At 42.1% G+C, this 16,122-nt stretch overlaps 1 protein-coding gene across 3 annotated transcripts in view; it reads left to right on the forward strand.

Moving 5' to 3' along the window:
* Window positions 1-16,122, forward strand: part of LOC111866625 (multiple C2 and transmembrane domain-containing protein) — a 227,876-nt gene that overhangs the window by 173,897 nt on the left and 37,857 nt on the right. Inside the window, exon 1 of one of the 3 annotated variants that reach the window (XM_023855755.2) lies at window positions 14,360-15,151. The exons of the other annotated variants lie outside the window; for them this stretch is intronic. Coding sequence (XP_023711523.1) covers window positions 14,561-15,151 — 591 coding nt within the window. The 5' untranslated portion in view covers window positions 14,360-14,560. Of the gene's footprint in view, window positions 1-14,359; window positions 15,152-16,122 lie in introns of those variants that run through there. 3 annotated transcript variants of the gene reach the window in all.

The raw sequence follows: 16,122 nt of genomic DNA on the forward strand, positions 1-16,122 counted from the left end.
TGGGATGTAACGCCATGTAGTTCAGTAGATATTTACCGACGTTTCGGAGGCAAGTGAAAACAACTCTATCTTCCGAAAAGTCAGTATATATTTACAAGACTACACGGCGGAACATAAAGACAGTAATCTTCATAGGTACTGCTATGAAACCATTAAATCTAAATAAAAGAAGAATTGTGATGATGTAATTTATTTTAATAAACAGTAGAAAAACATATATTTAAAATGAGATGTAAATCGGAGAATATGGTTAGTAAGATATATAACCTTAGGTATAGATTTTTTTTTAATTGGAGTGGAGAAAGTCTGAGTCCTTTAGCAACCCGACCTCAAATCTCTATGATAAATGAGTATTGGACACTTATAGAAAGATAACTGGTGAGGGGAAACAGGTGTTCGGGGAAAAATCTACCCCAGTGCTACTTTTCTACCCCACATATCTTCGTGGGATATCCTGGTTCTGAATCCGGGCCTTCTGGAAGAGAACCCGGCTCTGAATCTCTTGATGTATGGCACTGCTAAACCTGAGGCCATGATGGAATATAAATGCAGAATAGAGAAGGTTGTTTTCTGTAGTAAGAGAGTAAATGGAGGTAGGCCTACAAATGAAGGCGACGTGTACCGTAGCTACTGGTGTTACGGAGCAACAGGCCTGCAGGGACAGAGCATAATTACGTACAGTATGAGTCTGCTGTATGCTGTTACATCGCGTTCATATTTTTCTGTGTTGTATTCAATAAGTAAGTCCTCCCGGCGGTCCGATCTGCTACCAAGAACTCATGTGGAATAACATGTTAATTAAGCGGAAGTCTTATTCTCTTACTAAAACAGTAGGAGACTTCAGAATTCGAACATAACTTTGGAGTGACACAAGATACAACTTTATGTGATCGTAATTGGGCGATTAATATGAAATGAAATATAACAAAGCTCTGTTAATACGTGTATTGATTTCTTGTTCGCTTGTTTACAGACGCTATTTCAGCTACATTTGTTCCCTAGGGCCGGGTGAGAAATTGCGTGTGTACTGACAATAACTGGGAATAGCACGGAAGCAAGTGTTCCTTAGTTTATTTTAAGCCTTTCACGGCCACATTATTTGAACCAAAATTGCTTCCAGCACTGGAAAATCACATTCGATCCAGTCTTATAGTCATTCCAGGATGGAAGAAAAACTCACATTATGGGGACAGTAGTTGTGGGCAGCATCTTTGCAAAATCACGAAGAATGTTTAACAAATTACCTCGTCTCATAACTGGAGGGACTAAGGAAAATATTAGAAGGCTTTCGTAAGGATTAAGACCGAGTTGGTCATGTTCAGGATAACAGGTCTGCTGACTGAGATTCTAACGGAGGATATCCCGAATACGAAACAAAAACTGTAAGTATATCGCTATGTTCGGCAAACTTATCAAGACAGAATAATGTATTTGGGAATGACGCCACGAAGGCGTATAGGCAAAGTGTAGTTAAGGTCCGAAGCTCTAGGTTGTTGTGATAGGCAGGTTCTCTCACAGGGTCTGTATGAGTATATATAGAGTTGCTGCTAGTTCACGTACTTGTGAAGAAACAGAAGGAAGTAAACTCGAGAGAACAAAAACACGGATTAATGCTCGAGTCTGTAACCGTAGTATCGTAATTTAGCAGCCCACTGCTTCAACACCGTTAGATAAAACAAATTCTAAGCTATACATAAATTGAAATATTGTTTAATTACATTAACATATTTACAAATTGCCACAGCTTTTAATACATTAGCAAATATTTCCGATAAATTATAATAATAAAGCAACACTATATTTTATTGCTAGTGGGGTGGGACTAAGTCCCGATTACGTTATTGAAACTTTCAATTGCCCTAATCCTTCCAGCCTCCCTATGTCCCCATGGTCGACTCAGAGTCTAATAGAAATGAGTACCAGGTATCTTCATGTGGGTAAAGGGCAGTCGGCGTGTAAGGCTGACAACCTTACCACCATCTGTGAGTCGACTGTCTAGAAAACGTGGGAGCCTCTACATCTCACACCCCTATGGGCCTCCACGGCCTGTTACAGCGTTACCTTTAACTTAGTGTTGCTTTAGGCCGCGCCATAGCTCAAGCGGTTAGTCGCTGGCTTCCCACCGCGGCGGCCCGGGTTTGATCCCGGGTCAGGTCAAGTGGGATTTGTGGTGGACAAAGTGGTGCTGGGGCATGTTTTCTCCGAGTACTTCCGTTTCCCCTGCCAATCTTCATTCCACCAATTGCTCCACAACCACACTCACCTATCAACTGGGGCTGGTACAATAGGCCAGAAGTGTCCGCAGTACAAGGGACTTAGTCCCACGCCACTAACAATAATAAAAAACGTAATATATTTAAACCAATGTTGAAGGAGCTGATTTTCTCATAATTTGCAGCATACAATTTCGCATGCATCTTGTTCGCATGTTGTGCTATGCTGACTGTGTGAAGCGAATATAAAAAAGACGCGTTTTTTAAATACGCTTGGCTCACTCCTATATTCCTGAATGTCAGAACCATCGAATGTAAAAGCTGTGTTGTGAATTGATATGCTTCTAGCTATCTGCATCATCTAGTATTCCGGCTTACTTTCTATCTTTCTGTTTTACAGGCATAAATGTTTGGAATCTTATTCTGTACGAAGGTCTGTATAGACATCAGCAAATTCGTATTTGCTCAGATAGCCAGGCAGCTTTGCAAGCCCTAGGGATAACAAGGATAACTTCGAAGTTGGTCTGGGAATGTCGACAGGGAATTTGTTTACTCCATCAGGAACAAAGTGACGCTCATTCTTTCCTCTGGCCACAGTGGGATTCAGGAAAACGAGGACGCAGTTGCCTTTGCTAGAAAGTGATTAAGAAATCTGTAGCTCGATCCTGGACCAGCAGTTCGAGTCTCAGTCTGTGTTCCTAGGCTCAAGATGAGAGAGTGACTGGCCGAGAAGTACCCGAATACTGGACTACCACACCGGGTAGGACACAGTCAAACTCTTCGTTGAAGGGCCTTCGATGGGAACCTACTGACCTTGGACAGAAACAATGCACACTGGTAACAGGATTGTCAAGTGGTCTCTGTTCATTGAGGCTGCATCTACATTTTATGGGCCTATCGGATGGGACTATATGCATGAAATGTCGACCGGAACATGAATCCTCTTACCGCATTTTTTGACAATGCCCAGCTCTGGCTCGGAATATAATGCATATACTCTGCTCTGCATAGTAGGACCTCATTCAAATAGCTCTAGCAGTGAGGACGGGGCACTTTGAAGGGCCATAGTGAGAAAAAGTGTGGCACAATGGACTGAGCAGTATTCTGATTGGTTGGAGCGAATAGAAGTTGTCCCCCGCTGTCAGCACAAAATGCTCAATCATGTCATGTCACTCTTTATCCACGTAAAATCGTGAATGTCAGAATTAGGAGTTCGGAGCCTGCAGAGAAATATGATCCACCATGGCTTAAGATTATAACAACGTTTGTAAAATTATTCCACCAAAACATAACGGTATTAGTTATTTAATAAAATGAAAATTGTTGCATTTTGCATAAATTTGAATACATGTATAAGTAAAGGTACGAAAAGTAACAGGATAGATAAATGAGGATCTTCACAATTTGTAAGGACTGTATCTGCAGCTTACACAAAACTGGCTTCTGATGAGCCTCAGCTGTAGAACTGTCTAGCCAAATGTCAGAGAAGAGTATTCACTTCACATGACTGAAACTGGAGTTTCCACCGACTAGTCAAAACAGTGTTATAAATTACTTCTGCTCTAAGTTCATTTATTTTGAAATTTTTCGTGTATAGCCTGAAGTCATTATTAGTTTGCTCGGAGGCAAAGGCCTTATCGACTTTGTGTCCAGATTGAATTGAACCGGTTAGAGCTAGAAATTAAATGACCTTTTTAACGTACCACAGTTTATTCAAACATGTATGTTTATTCTGCTTTGCATTCAACGTCAGCTTGATTCTTCCGTGTGATTATTAAGACTAGGTTTGTGTTGAGAGTGATCAATATAAATTCAGAATAAAAAGTATGGGATGTTGCCCAGGGACGAGCTGTAGGAAAAATTCATTAGAAATTTGAGGAAATGTGGCAAAGCTGGCCACTAGTGGGACTAAGCTCGGCCATCCGGAATGTGAAATGATCCTTGTAAAGAACCCGAGGGATAGCTTTCAGTTAACATTACAATCCCCTACACTCTGCTTAAATTTAAATTGTAACTCGTATACGTAAGTGTGAGTCGGTATAGTGACTGGCTACGAGCTGGGCGACCGAGGGGTTGGAGTACAAGTCCCGGTAGGATCAAGAATTTTCTCTTCTCTATGTCTTCCAGACCGGCTCTGGGGTTCACCCCGCCTCCTATCCAATGGGTGTCGGGGGCTCTTTCCCCGGGTGTAAAAAGGCCGGGGCCTGAAGCTGACCACTCACCTGCAGCTAGTGCCGAGGTTAAGAAAATGTGGATCTATACATCCACTCCCCCATACTCCTTCATGGCGTAATGCTTAATTTGTTCAGGACAGGCACAACTTTACCTTTTTTTTTCCTGTGGCGCTACAGCCCCAATTTGGGCCTAGGCCTACCTCCATGAAACTGTCCGTTTCACTTCGGTTTACTAGATCTTAAACATTCGGTAGGACTCCTTGGGCACGCGATCAGCTCGTCGCAAGGCCTCTACCTGTACACAAACACAGAAAAACGCACATACACAAACACTAAACATCCATGCCCTGAGTAGGATTCGAACCCACGATCCCGACTTCCGAACGAGCGAAGACAGTGCATGCCTTAGACCGCTCTGCTACCGTGACCGGCTCACAACTTTACCTTACGCATACGTAAATAATGTTGACTGATATTTACTTCATTCAGCAGAGATGAGAAATTTGAAGTAAACTACTTTGGGGCAAGTAGTTACTATAGGATTATGACGATGGTGTACAACACACAGAGATATTGGGTTTTCGGACTTTATCCATCGTCATGGTTTTTAAGATAACTAAGAAAAACACGACGTTTCGGAAACTGGATCTGTTTCCGTCCTCAGGTGAGGGAAACACCTATTCACCTGCGGTCCATTAATTGAGGCTAGCTCTTTCTAAGGGACCCAACAGAATAGGTGTTTCCCCTCACCTGAGGACGGAGACAGATCCAGTTTCCGAAACGTCGTGTTTTTCTTGGTTATCTTAAAAATCAGGACGATGGATAAAGTCCGAAAACTCAATATCTCTGTACTTGGGGGCATTTTCCCTTCTTAAACTTAATGAATGGGTACGTATTTTAAAATAATTTAGTCTAAAACTTCTTGGTCTTCAACATTCATTAATCACATGTCAATGATAACCCCATAAGGACTCAAACATTCGAAATGATTGACTGCTTGACCTACATCAGCATTGCTTCTTCACAACGCTGTATACGGTTTTATACATACAAAACTGAGAGAAATTTATGTACATATTGTTATATGTATGAGTGACTATAGACGGGGTTTGAATTGGTAATTGAATTTACTGACCACTTATACACACAACTCGTAACGACGGGTCTCACTGTAACAGTGTAACAGTCTCACTGAGTTGCACACTCGAAATATCACTCAACTACAGCACACATAAAGCCTTCTATGTCTTCGGTAGTACGTATTTCCTGCTAACGGATTTTAACACTGTCCTCTGCTTACGTCCTGGCCGTCTAGCGAATATTCTACAACTTAACTAAGCTCAAAGTCAAAGTCAAAGTCAAAGTCAAAGTCAGAGTTGTCTTACGACTGGGGTTTACTTTAAATTAATTCGTCTTGGCGTAAAACGCTTTGAAACTAAAGGACCAGAGATTTTTTTTTCAACTGAACCTTTGCGGTCATAGTCCTTATGTAACATCCTCTCAGAGACCGCCTCTGTTGTCTAGTGGTCAGTGTTCTCGGCTACAGATCCAGAAGTTCAGGTTAGATTCCCGGCGCTACCAGATTTTTAGGGCCGCGCCATAGCTCAAGCGGTTAGTCGCTGGCTTCACACCGCGGCGACCCGGGTTGGATCCCGGTTCTGGTCAAGTGGGATTTGTGGTGGACAAAGTGGCGCTGGGGTGGGTTCTCTCCGAGAACTTCGGTTTCCCCTGCCAACTTCATTCCACCAATTGCTCCACAATCACCCTCACCTATCATCTGGGGCTGGTACAATAGGCCAGAAGTGTCCGCAGTACAAGGGACTTAGTCCCACCCCACTAGCAATAAAAGAAACATCCTCTCCGACAAGAAGATGGGTTTGTCTCTTATGAATACGCTTGGCCTCTATCAGGTGTACGTATCGCACATACACGACGGAGCATATTATTAAAAATTCTTCCTTGTGCACTATATATAAGGTGTGTCCCAAAAGTCGTGAAATATATTTCTTTCCCGCGCGCCTACTGGTCAGAGCGCGCTGGAACCGGTTGGGTTAGGTGGGAGGAGGTCTTTAGCTTCACAGCGAGCCCAAGGTCAGTCTGCTCGAGCATCGGAGGCGTCAGTATCGCTGATTTAGTGCACCTGTGTTTTGTGACCACGTTACGGCGCGCGATGGCGGATACTTTCGAACAACGTTGGGCGGTCAAGTTCTGCACAAAGCTCAACAAAAAAGCTGCCGAAACTCACGAACTGCTTAAGCATTTGAGTACGACCCAGAAACGAAGCGCCAGAATGCTGAATGGCACACCTCGGCTTCCCCGAAACGGAAGAAGGCGAAGATGAGCAAATCCAAAGTGAAAACAATGCTCATCGTCTTTTTTGACGCCAAGGGTGTGGTCCACAAAGAGTTTTTACCCCAAGGACAGACCGTCAACGCTCCCTACTACGTGAATGTTCTAGAAAGATTAAGGAAAAGGGTCATCCGCGTGCGAAAAGACATCGCCGCTAACTGGCGGCTGCATCATGACAATGCGCCCAGTCACACGTCTCTGCTCGTCCGTGAGTTCCTGGCGAAGCACCACGTGGCAACGCTGCCGCAGCCACCCTACAGCCCCGACCTAGCTCCGGCCGACTTCTTTTNGACTTTTGGGACACACCTTGTACAAGTCCTCTGTCAGTACAGGTTTTGCAAAGCAGATCATGCCAAACCTAGTTGTCTGAACTAAGCTCTGAGTCTGAGTCTCATTTTACGACCGACGGTCAGTCGGCCCGTCTGTCTTGGCATAAAGCACCTGTCTGGGGTTTGCGACGAGATCTTCATTAGTGTTTGACAGTTACGGGCTTGTCTTCTTGTGGGCGCCCTTTCTGAAGGGAGAACGGGTCTGTCTTTTGTATATGCTGCTGGTAGCGCAGTCTTTCTCGAGCCTGAGACCCTTGGTACTCGAGACCATATATTACTGTCTCAATTTTGAGACTTCCTTTTTCGTCGCCTCCTACGACTCGCAGGATCTCGCTCTAAACCGTGTCCTACATATAACAACTCGGCACTCACCAACAGAAAACGCAGCTTTTTATTATTACGTGCGTGTATATTGGGGTCATTACCTAGCAACGGCTGCTGTTTACAGAGTCATCACTTATCAACGGGTCTGTACGCCTCAGTATGTATGCGTGATGTCTTTCAGTTATAATTTAAAATATATCAAGTTGTCGGAGATTCGTATATTAAGACGAGGAGTGTAGTGACACATACAAGCGCGTACTTTCGCACACGCAGTAGTCGCCTCCTCAGGTCTTACTTTATTCATCGTAAATACAGTTACGGATTATCAGACTTCCCGTATGCTTCAATGATTAGATCCCCATGTTGTTTAAGGCGTAAGCGTCTGTGTTAACCTAAAGGTAAAAAAGGTAAAGCTATCCCTGTAACAGGCCGTGAAGACCCATAAGGTTGTGAGACGTCGAGGCTCCCACATTTTGTCTAGACAATTGGCTCATAGATGGCGGTAAGGTTGGCAGCCCTACGCGCCGGCCACCCTTTACCCCCCAGGAAGATTCCTGATACTCATTTATGTTAAAGGCTGAGTCGACCCAAGGGCCATAGTGCTGCTGCAAAGATTCGGTAATTGAAAAAATCCACCTCATCGGGAATCGAATCCGCGACCTTCCGGCTTGTAGCATAGTTCCTTAACCAAGTATGCTACTGCGTGCCTCGTCTGTGTTAATATAGAGATTATATTGCCACGTGTTCGGTATATCACGCGACAAATAAATTTACGTGGGTCTCGGATTCAGCGAATCTTTATTGGACATTCAGACTTATACACCGTACAATTATCACCTTAACTGTACTCCGCGGCGGCTACCTTCCAACCGTCTTGTATGGCGACTGGATCTCAATTATCTTCAGCGGCAGCTTCCTGAAGACTGACTTCTGTATCTCTCGGCGTCTATCCTGAGACTGTCTGGCGAATGCATTCAACCCCTTTTTATACCCTCGGCCGCTGCTATGCAAATGAACCCTCTGTTATGACCGTGGAAATGCTGCTTTGTTGATTCTGCGATTCCTGCGCAACGACCAACTGTTGGGGCTACAATACCGCTATTGTCGCTCCCTATGCAACGGTCTGTTCTAGTGTTACTATGGAAGTGTCTTCTGGATTCCGAACATGTGACAATATTATGTGAAGAGGCCTAATGAAAATGAAAAGATTTAAATACAAGGTAAAGAAACATAAAAAAGCCACTGCTTCCTTGGACAGTCATTGTCAAGGCCAAACAGTATTTTTTTTTACAAATCTTAATGCATATCTGAATTTCGTAAATGTAAAAAGTTCAACACAACTCTTAACAGAACGTTAATATAATTCCCTTGATTAATTAAAAATACTACGTATACGTTGGAAACTATCAAAGAAGTTTTCGTATCCTTACTGTATATATATACAGTACACCCTCGCTAATCCGGTTACAGGTAATCCAGATCGAAATGTAAAAATGTAAAATGCTGACGCAGTTGAGTACATACTTTAAAAGACACGTGGTATTTAGGGAGGCAGATGAGTCACTTGCCTGTTCAGACAAAACTTAACATAGTTTTCAAATCTGCATTATTACGTTCAAATACAAGTACAGCTTGTGAGTCTTCTATGGATGAATTGATGTATTGTCTCTTTGCAGTTTTAAAACAAAGGCTCTACAGTGATATTTTTCAGCACTACTTATATAATTAAATTTTCCATTTATTTGTATTCTAAGCTTCCTTGTCTTTCAGGGCTACATTTTGCGTCGCTAATCCGGATTTTCGCTTAATCCGGATGACCTCTTCTCCCATTACTCCTAAGTAGAGAAGGTTTACTGTATTATAATGAATATAATGAAGTCAGGATCACAGATATAACATGTAAGTGGAAAGTGCTTTTTTTCAATTAAAATATAAAGAAACGCAAATAGAACTCTTATTTTTTATTACAGTCATTGCAAAACTCACGCATAGGCAACATTTTTCAACTGGCAGAATAATATTTACTAATTTTTCTGGGGGGTATTTGAAACGCGATTTTAGATCCCAAGGCCATTAACAGGACAATCGCAGCCGTCTGTGACCGCCTCTGTGGTGTAGTGGTCAGAGTTCCTAGCTACAGATCCAGAGGTCCGGATTCGATTCCCAGGGTTACCAGATTTTCTAAGAAAGAGTGGGTCTGGAACAGAGTTTACTCAGCTTCGTGAGGATAGCTGAGGAGCTACTTGAAGGAAATAGAGGCTCTGGTCTAGAAAACCGAAATGAACGGCCTTGGGGATCCGTTGCGCTGATGACGTGACACCCTCTATCCGCAAAAGTTGGCACTAACTTAGCCGACAAGCGGCGGTCGCTCGGTCGGTATAGTTCGCTTGCGTACCCAAGCCACGGAATCTTTTCTTGTTGTTTAGCACAGCTGTCTACTCACAGCGTTCTTAAGCTACTGCTCGCTTTCCGCGTATTCACTCCCGTCTTTCGTACAACTTATACGTACATTAAAAGTTTTAATTCAAAATTTAATTTTTAATTAGAACTCTGCATTTTTTCCTTTATTTGTTTTATTGTACACAATATGTTTCGGCCTACAAGGCCATCATCAGGTTCGCTAAAATTGTTTTGGTGAAACTGCTGCACTTTATGCCTAGTCGTAACGCTTTTTGTGAGTCAGTTCTGAATTCTGCGCGCTGTGTGCTGGTGATTAATATATTTTTCTGTGCTGTATATATTTCATTTGTTGTGTTGAATGAAATACACAGAGCTCCGTAGCGTCCAGGCTGGTTCTGGAGTTCAATTATCCTCCTGTTCATTATATTTAATATACTGTATTTATATTATATTTATATATTATGTTTAATTTATTTATATATTATATTTAATTTATTTAATTATTATATTTAATTAAATAAGCACAGAGACAACTTTACCTTTTTACCTTGCACTTATTTGTAGTTCTTCTTCCCCCTCCTTTGATGGATTAGGCCCTTTGGCTTGTTTTCATTCCGAATTCATCTGAAGTTTTGAATCTTATAGAGAGTTGATATGACCCCTTGTACGGGGGATCAACCCGTTGCAAGGCCTCTGCCCACACAGAACAACGCAAGCACAGAATAAACGCAAACACACATCCGTGCCTCGAATGGAATTCGAAACCACGACCCCACAGTTCGAGCAGACGAAGACTTTTCATACCTTACACCGCGCCGCCACTTACTTGTAATTTAAAATAAGAATTATTTAAATATTTGAATAAATTCGGTGCTGTAGAAAATGTAGATATATGCATCCACTCCACATACGCCTTGATGACGTAGTGCTTAATTAGTTAAGCGCAGGGACAACTTTACTTTTAATTAATTTTAAATTCATTTGACAATGGGTTTCCAGTTGTTTTGGGATAGGTTTATATGATGTCGAATGGAGGCGAAACATACAAACTGTGAATTTTAAAGTATATGAAAACGGTCATGGCGTAATTTAAGATATTTTATCGACTTTTTTTTTCATGGAAGAATGGGAAAATCGCAAGACAGCTATCAGAGTAATAGGCAATCTAATTAATCAATGAACCCAGGACCTACAGAATATGAATCAGAAGTGCTAACCACCTAAAGCAGGAACTTACACGGGCTGTCCTGTCTTTTGCCGCGTTACAGATACCGACTGTGATTGTATCATATTGAGATGGAACAGCACCTGTCAGCAGGAACCGATTGTATTGATTTGTTCAGCCGTTGCCCTGTTTGCGCAGAAGGGAACTTACTATGTCATTACCTAGTGACCTTCATATTTCATAAACTAGTGTATACCGTTGATGCATCCAGAGCATAATATCACAATTCCCTGGAAACATCCCACATGCACTTGGCAAGTGAAAACACTCTGTCTGACGGGAGAGATGACACCCTGCAGCCCCGGCCCACAGCAGTCCATGTAAACAGGCCAAGTTCGCAGGCGCTGAATCCAGCTCGGTGAAAGTCAAGCCCTGCTCAGTATAACACACGCAGTCACAGGAGCAAGACACAACACAAACCACAATACACACATGAAAGTAGGAAGAATACTACGATAGAAGAAGATAGGTGTGACTCGCGTATTAAGATACGACATAAGGATGACAAATCCTGAACAGTTTTAATATTTTTAATATTTAAAATTTATCAATATGTATGACGAATATATATTTTAGTTATTTTAGTATAAAGACAACAGGGCATGCAATGAAGTAGTTCGACGTACATCGAAAAGCACCTGAAGATGGCACTTTATTGCTGAAACATGTAGTGCAAGAGAGAAGAGTAAGTGAATAAATGTATGCACTGTAAGACGGTCAGAATAAGTCATGAGTAAATCAATGCTAACTTGAGAGCCAGAGTGTCTACACAGTGAAAAGCTTTGTTGCATTATCCTGTGGGTAATCTTGCTATATTCCAGAATGCAAAAACGGTTGTTTGGTTTCTCAAAGAAAGGCAAAATTAGAACGCATGTAAACGTCGTCACTCGCTCAGCCATTTAAAATTTTAATTTTATAAATTCTTAAGCTTCCCAACAATTTTTAGATGTCCATTGGTGTAATCTTATTTTGAAAGCAGAGCGTGCAGTCAAAAATGGATCTGTCATGTCTTAAACTACAAGTGTAATTTTATTCGAAACCGATTTTGGTCCAAAATATCCTTGAAATCCGCATACCTACATGCCCCAGGTGCCCAGTATCCTGTTACTGTCTCAACATCTACAATCACATATGTAAAACAATACAGACGTAAACCTTCTCGTGATTTGTCCTACGGCGTTGTCAAGATCTCATACGATGTGGCTACGAATGGTAGCACGATTGGTGAATAATGAATTGATAAGATTTGAGAGGAAGGTGTTGCGAAAAATAGAGGTACTATCATGGATTTTGCCTGCAGGGGCTGAGGAAAATTACGAAAAACCTAGAATCAAGATAGCTAATGTCGCTGCCGAAATCCTAATTGAAGATTCCCCTAATCCTATAAGTCTAGAGAAATACCGCTACACATGTTCGGTAGCCTTTAACTTAGTTTTCACGTTTACTGCCTGCAGTTACATTTCGTGGAAATAGTTGACTGCATGAGACAAAGCTTCAGGTAACTTTTCATTACGCACGAGAGTTGAACAGACGCATAGAAGTGTTTATGTGTTAACGAGGTTTCGCAATTAGGATGCTGCCATTCTCAGGCGCTCTCCCTTGTAGTGCTACAAATTGCTTTACACGATTACAGTGATAAAGCCAAGTAGAAATATTGCTTCTTATTGCATGACAAATGAGTATCATTTTAATTAACTATCTTGAACAGATTCTTGTTGCATTGAAAGGGTCCGGAGTGTGTCCCACCCACACCCAGAGATAGAGCGAGAATTCATCGTGAAGAACATTTGTGGATTATTTCAGTAAGTAACAGACTCGATGCATTTGAGGTTCTCACGGCAGGAACTGTGAAGAATACGGCCTTCTGTAGTGTAGCGTGATGCAGTTCGGAGACAGCACAACGTTTCGGAAGAATATATCGTCCCATCTTCAGGATCGAAGAGCAAGCCAAGCAAGAATCCAGAAGAAGCAGCCAAAAAAGATGAGCTCAGCATGGCACCTGTTTGTGCTGGTTTCTGCTACTCTCACCTTAGCTCACTCTCCCATGGAAGCTCCTTCCATTTGCTTATTACTTAGGTAAGTCCATGGAGCTGAGTCCTTGAGAAGCCACCAGTTGCTCAGCTACTCAAGAATGTCCGAACATTTTATGGAACCCAAAGGTTCATTGCCGTATTTACAAAAGTCCGCAACTGGTCCCCATCCTGGGCGAGATAATTCCAGTCCATGCCAACCCCCAACTTCTCTAAAATACATTTTACTATAATCATTTTACCTACGGCCGGCGCTTAGAGCTGACAACATTACCGCCATCTGTGAGCCAATTTTCTAGAAAATGTGGGAGCCTCGACATCTCACAATCCTATGGGCCTTCACGGCCTGTTACAGTGACAGCTTTACCTTATGTTATTAGACAGATACCGTGCATGAAAATAAGTCGGTGAAGAAACACTGAACTAAATTTAGGGTCAATTTCGAAATGATGCAATGTCGCAATTAATTTTTGTCGTCAGTTTTATCAAATAATCTGAAAGAAATATGCGAGGAATGCCGTCGGTCCTGCGCAGAAAGAAAAAAGAAACAGTGTATTTTTAGATCCGTACGGCGAAACTCCACTGAAGCATCTATAGTATAAAGTGTCAGTCTGCCCAATCGAGTGATGGCAAAGATACGACTAAGCTTAGTTGGGTCGGAATCCCTCTCTTACCAAAGGGGGCATTGCATTTCTACCAAGAAGAGTGCGGTGTTTAGCCCGTGGTCACAGGGGTGAGCAATGCCTTTGCTTAAAATGTTCTTATTAACGAAAAATGATCCTATAGTTACTAAAAAGCGTTACTTTGTAGCATAAAAATAAACTTTTTAAACGTGAACATTGGAACAACACATTTCCTCTTTTTTTCTGAAATATAGGCACTGGGGATATTCATTTTATTCAGTTATGGCCCCATCTGTTCAGACTGTCATAAACCGCCACTGCTCTGGCCTCCATGAAAAGAGCAAGCCCAATTAATCATATTTCTGGAAAGCGCATCTCCGGAAGTTGTCTCATCTTTGAACGCAACCGCGTGTGACCACCATACACAAAAGAAAAGCATAGGGAATTGTGGGTTTTTGTCGTACAGTGGAACAAGAGGCAAAATTAAGTTTTCTATTATAATTCCACGCCATTCACAGCACTACAGTCATGAGACTACACTCGACAGACATTCGTCAATTCAACAATGTAATTCAAACTCCGTGGGTATCTGCGTATGGCGCTGGCGCATTGAGGCAGTGGGTGACTGGCCTTGTGACGTCGTGTCACGTGGTTCCCACATTGATCTTGTATACAATCGTGCATGATTGGTGTGCGAGTGAGTCGCTGTCAAAACAGTCAAAACGTCTTTTTGCTAGAGAAGGAGGATCTCGTTGCGATACGACAGTGGACACACAGCTATATTGTGAGTGGGTGATTCAGTTAAGTTCTGGAAGAAACTGGAAGATATACACATGGGGAGGTTTGTAAAGCAGATGTGTGAATGCTGTTTTATATGGTAAACATGGCGAAATATGCAGGGTGACTCCAGTACCCTGAGACGTGTGAGGACGAAACTAGCTCGTCTGGGAGATAGATTGAGAAGAGACGAAGAGCAGGAAGGCGGAGACTACCAGGTGCTGGATAATGAGCGCGACCAGATGTCTGCCAACCGTGCAGGTGTCCCCAGACATTTGCTGCGCCACATCCTCTACCGAGGTGGCTGTGCATCAACAACAGGTGCTGATGGCGATGGTGATAGTTGTGGTGATTCCGACACTGAACCTGACAGTAACAACAAACCTAGTCGTTTCCCACATTTGTCACGTAGTTCCGATACGGAATATCAACAGATTTCGGACGAGGACAATTCTGAAGATGAATCCATTTCTAAAGCAAGGACGGAAGGGCCATCACCACAGCTTCCACCGAGGGCGTTGCGAACATGTGGTATTCGTAGACCGTTCTTGCCACCGAGAGCGGCAACTTTGGCTGAATGCCAGAGTCCACCGCCTTTGCTTGTGGAGGAAGGACCAAGTTCAGCAGCAGATGCTCCGTTACCTGAAGGAGGTATTCTTGAAAAATTGGGCCAGAGACTCAAGGAAAGGAGTGACAGAGTTCACAGGGTAAACATCACTTAAGCCTTGCTCTGTATATCATGCCCGATGCAAACTGGTGTCAGAGAATGTGAAGCTGTGAAGATTAAGTAGGAAGTTGTTTTAGTATATCTAGAACATCGATATTGCATTTTCATTTAGTTATCAAGTTCCAATTTCCCCGGAAAAAATCGATCTCATCTTTCCTGATATCTGATTTCAGTTTCTTATGGTTTTCTGCCCCCTCAGGCGTGTCCCCCCTCCTGCCAGTACATACAGTTACGCTTGTCAGTGAATGAAAAGCATGCATAACGTTAAAGTGGCCTAAATAATACAGGAGCTGAATTCAACAGTGATTTCAAAATCCTCTTCCAAAAGCATTAAAAGCAGAACTCACAAAAATCATCAGCATATTGTTTATACTGTTGAAGTTGGCTTGTCAGTTTACTGTTCACTCATTTTTTTATATTAATATGTTCTGTTTGGTTTATGACTGTGCGTTGCCATACACCAGATCTTTTAGAGTACCATTATATTGCATAAACTCCATTTTCATTCAATTCATTTTACAATGATGTACCATCAATATTTCAGCATGGTAAGATCTACTGTTTTCTTAACATTTGCATTTTTGCCACTGTAGGCTATCTTGAGTAACTACAATATGGTTATATATATACATTAACAAGTACTTTTTCAGCGTTCTTTTAAGCTTTCATGTAATATGGTGTAATTGCTTATTTTACATAATGTTTAAAATCACTGTGCAGCAATAGACAAATGTGTATGTATATAGTGAGATACTGACTACTAGCAGAATGGAAAAGCCTTTGGCCCAACAAATTGCAAATAAGGCTGTTTATAGAGACACTGAAAAATGTTTCTGTTGTCAGTAGAAGATTCACACCTAGCAATAATTTCATCCTTGGTGGAGGAAATAGGGGGACAATCAAATGGTCAAGTGCTGACCGAAGAAAAATTGTGTAAAACTGATACCAGAC

Source organism: Cryptotermes secundus, unplaced genomic scaffold (genome assembly GCF_002891405.2).
Source record: "Cryptotermes secundus unplaced genomic scaffold, Csec_1.0 scaffold967, whole genome shotgun sequence".
Classification (NCBI taxonomy): domain Eukaryota; kingdom Metazoa; phylum Arthropoda; class Insecta; order Blattodea; family Kalotermitidae; genus Cryptotermes; species Cryptotermes secundus.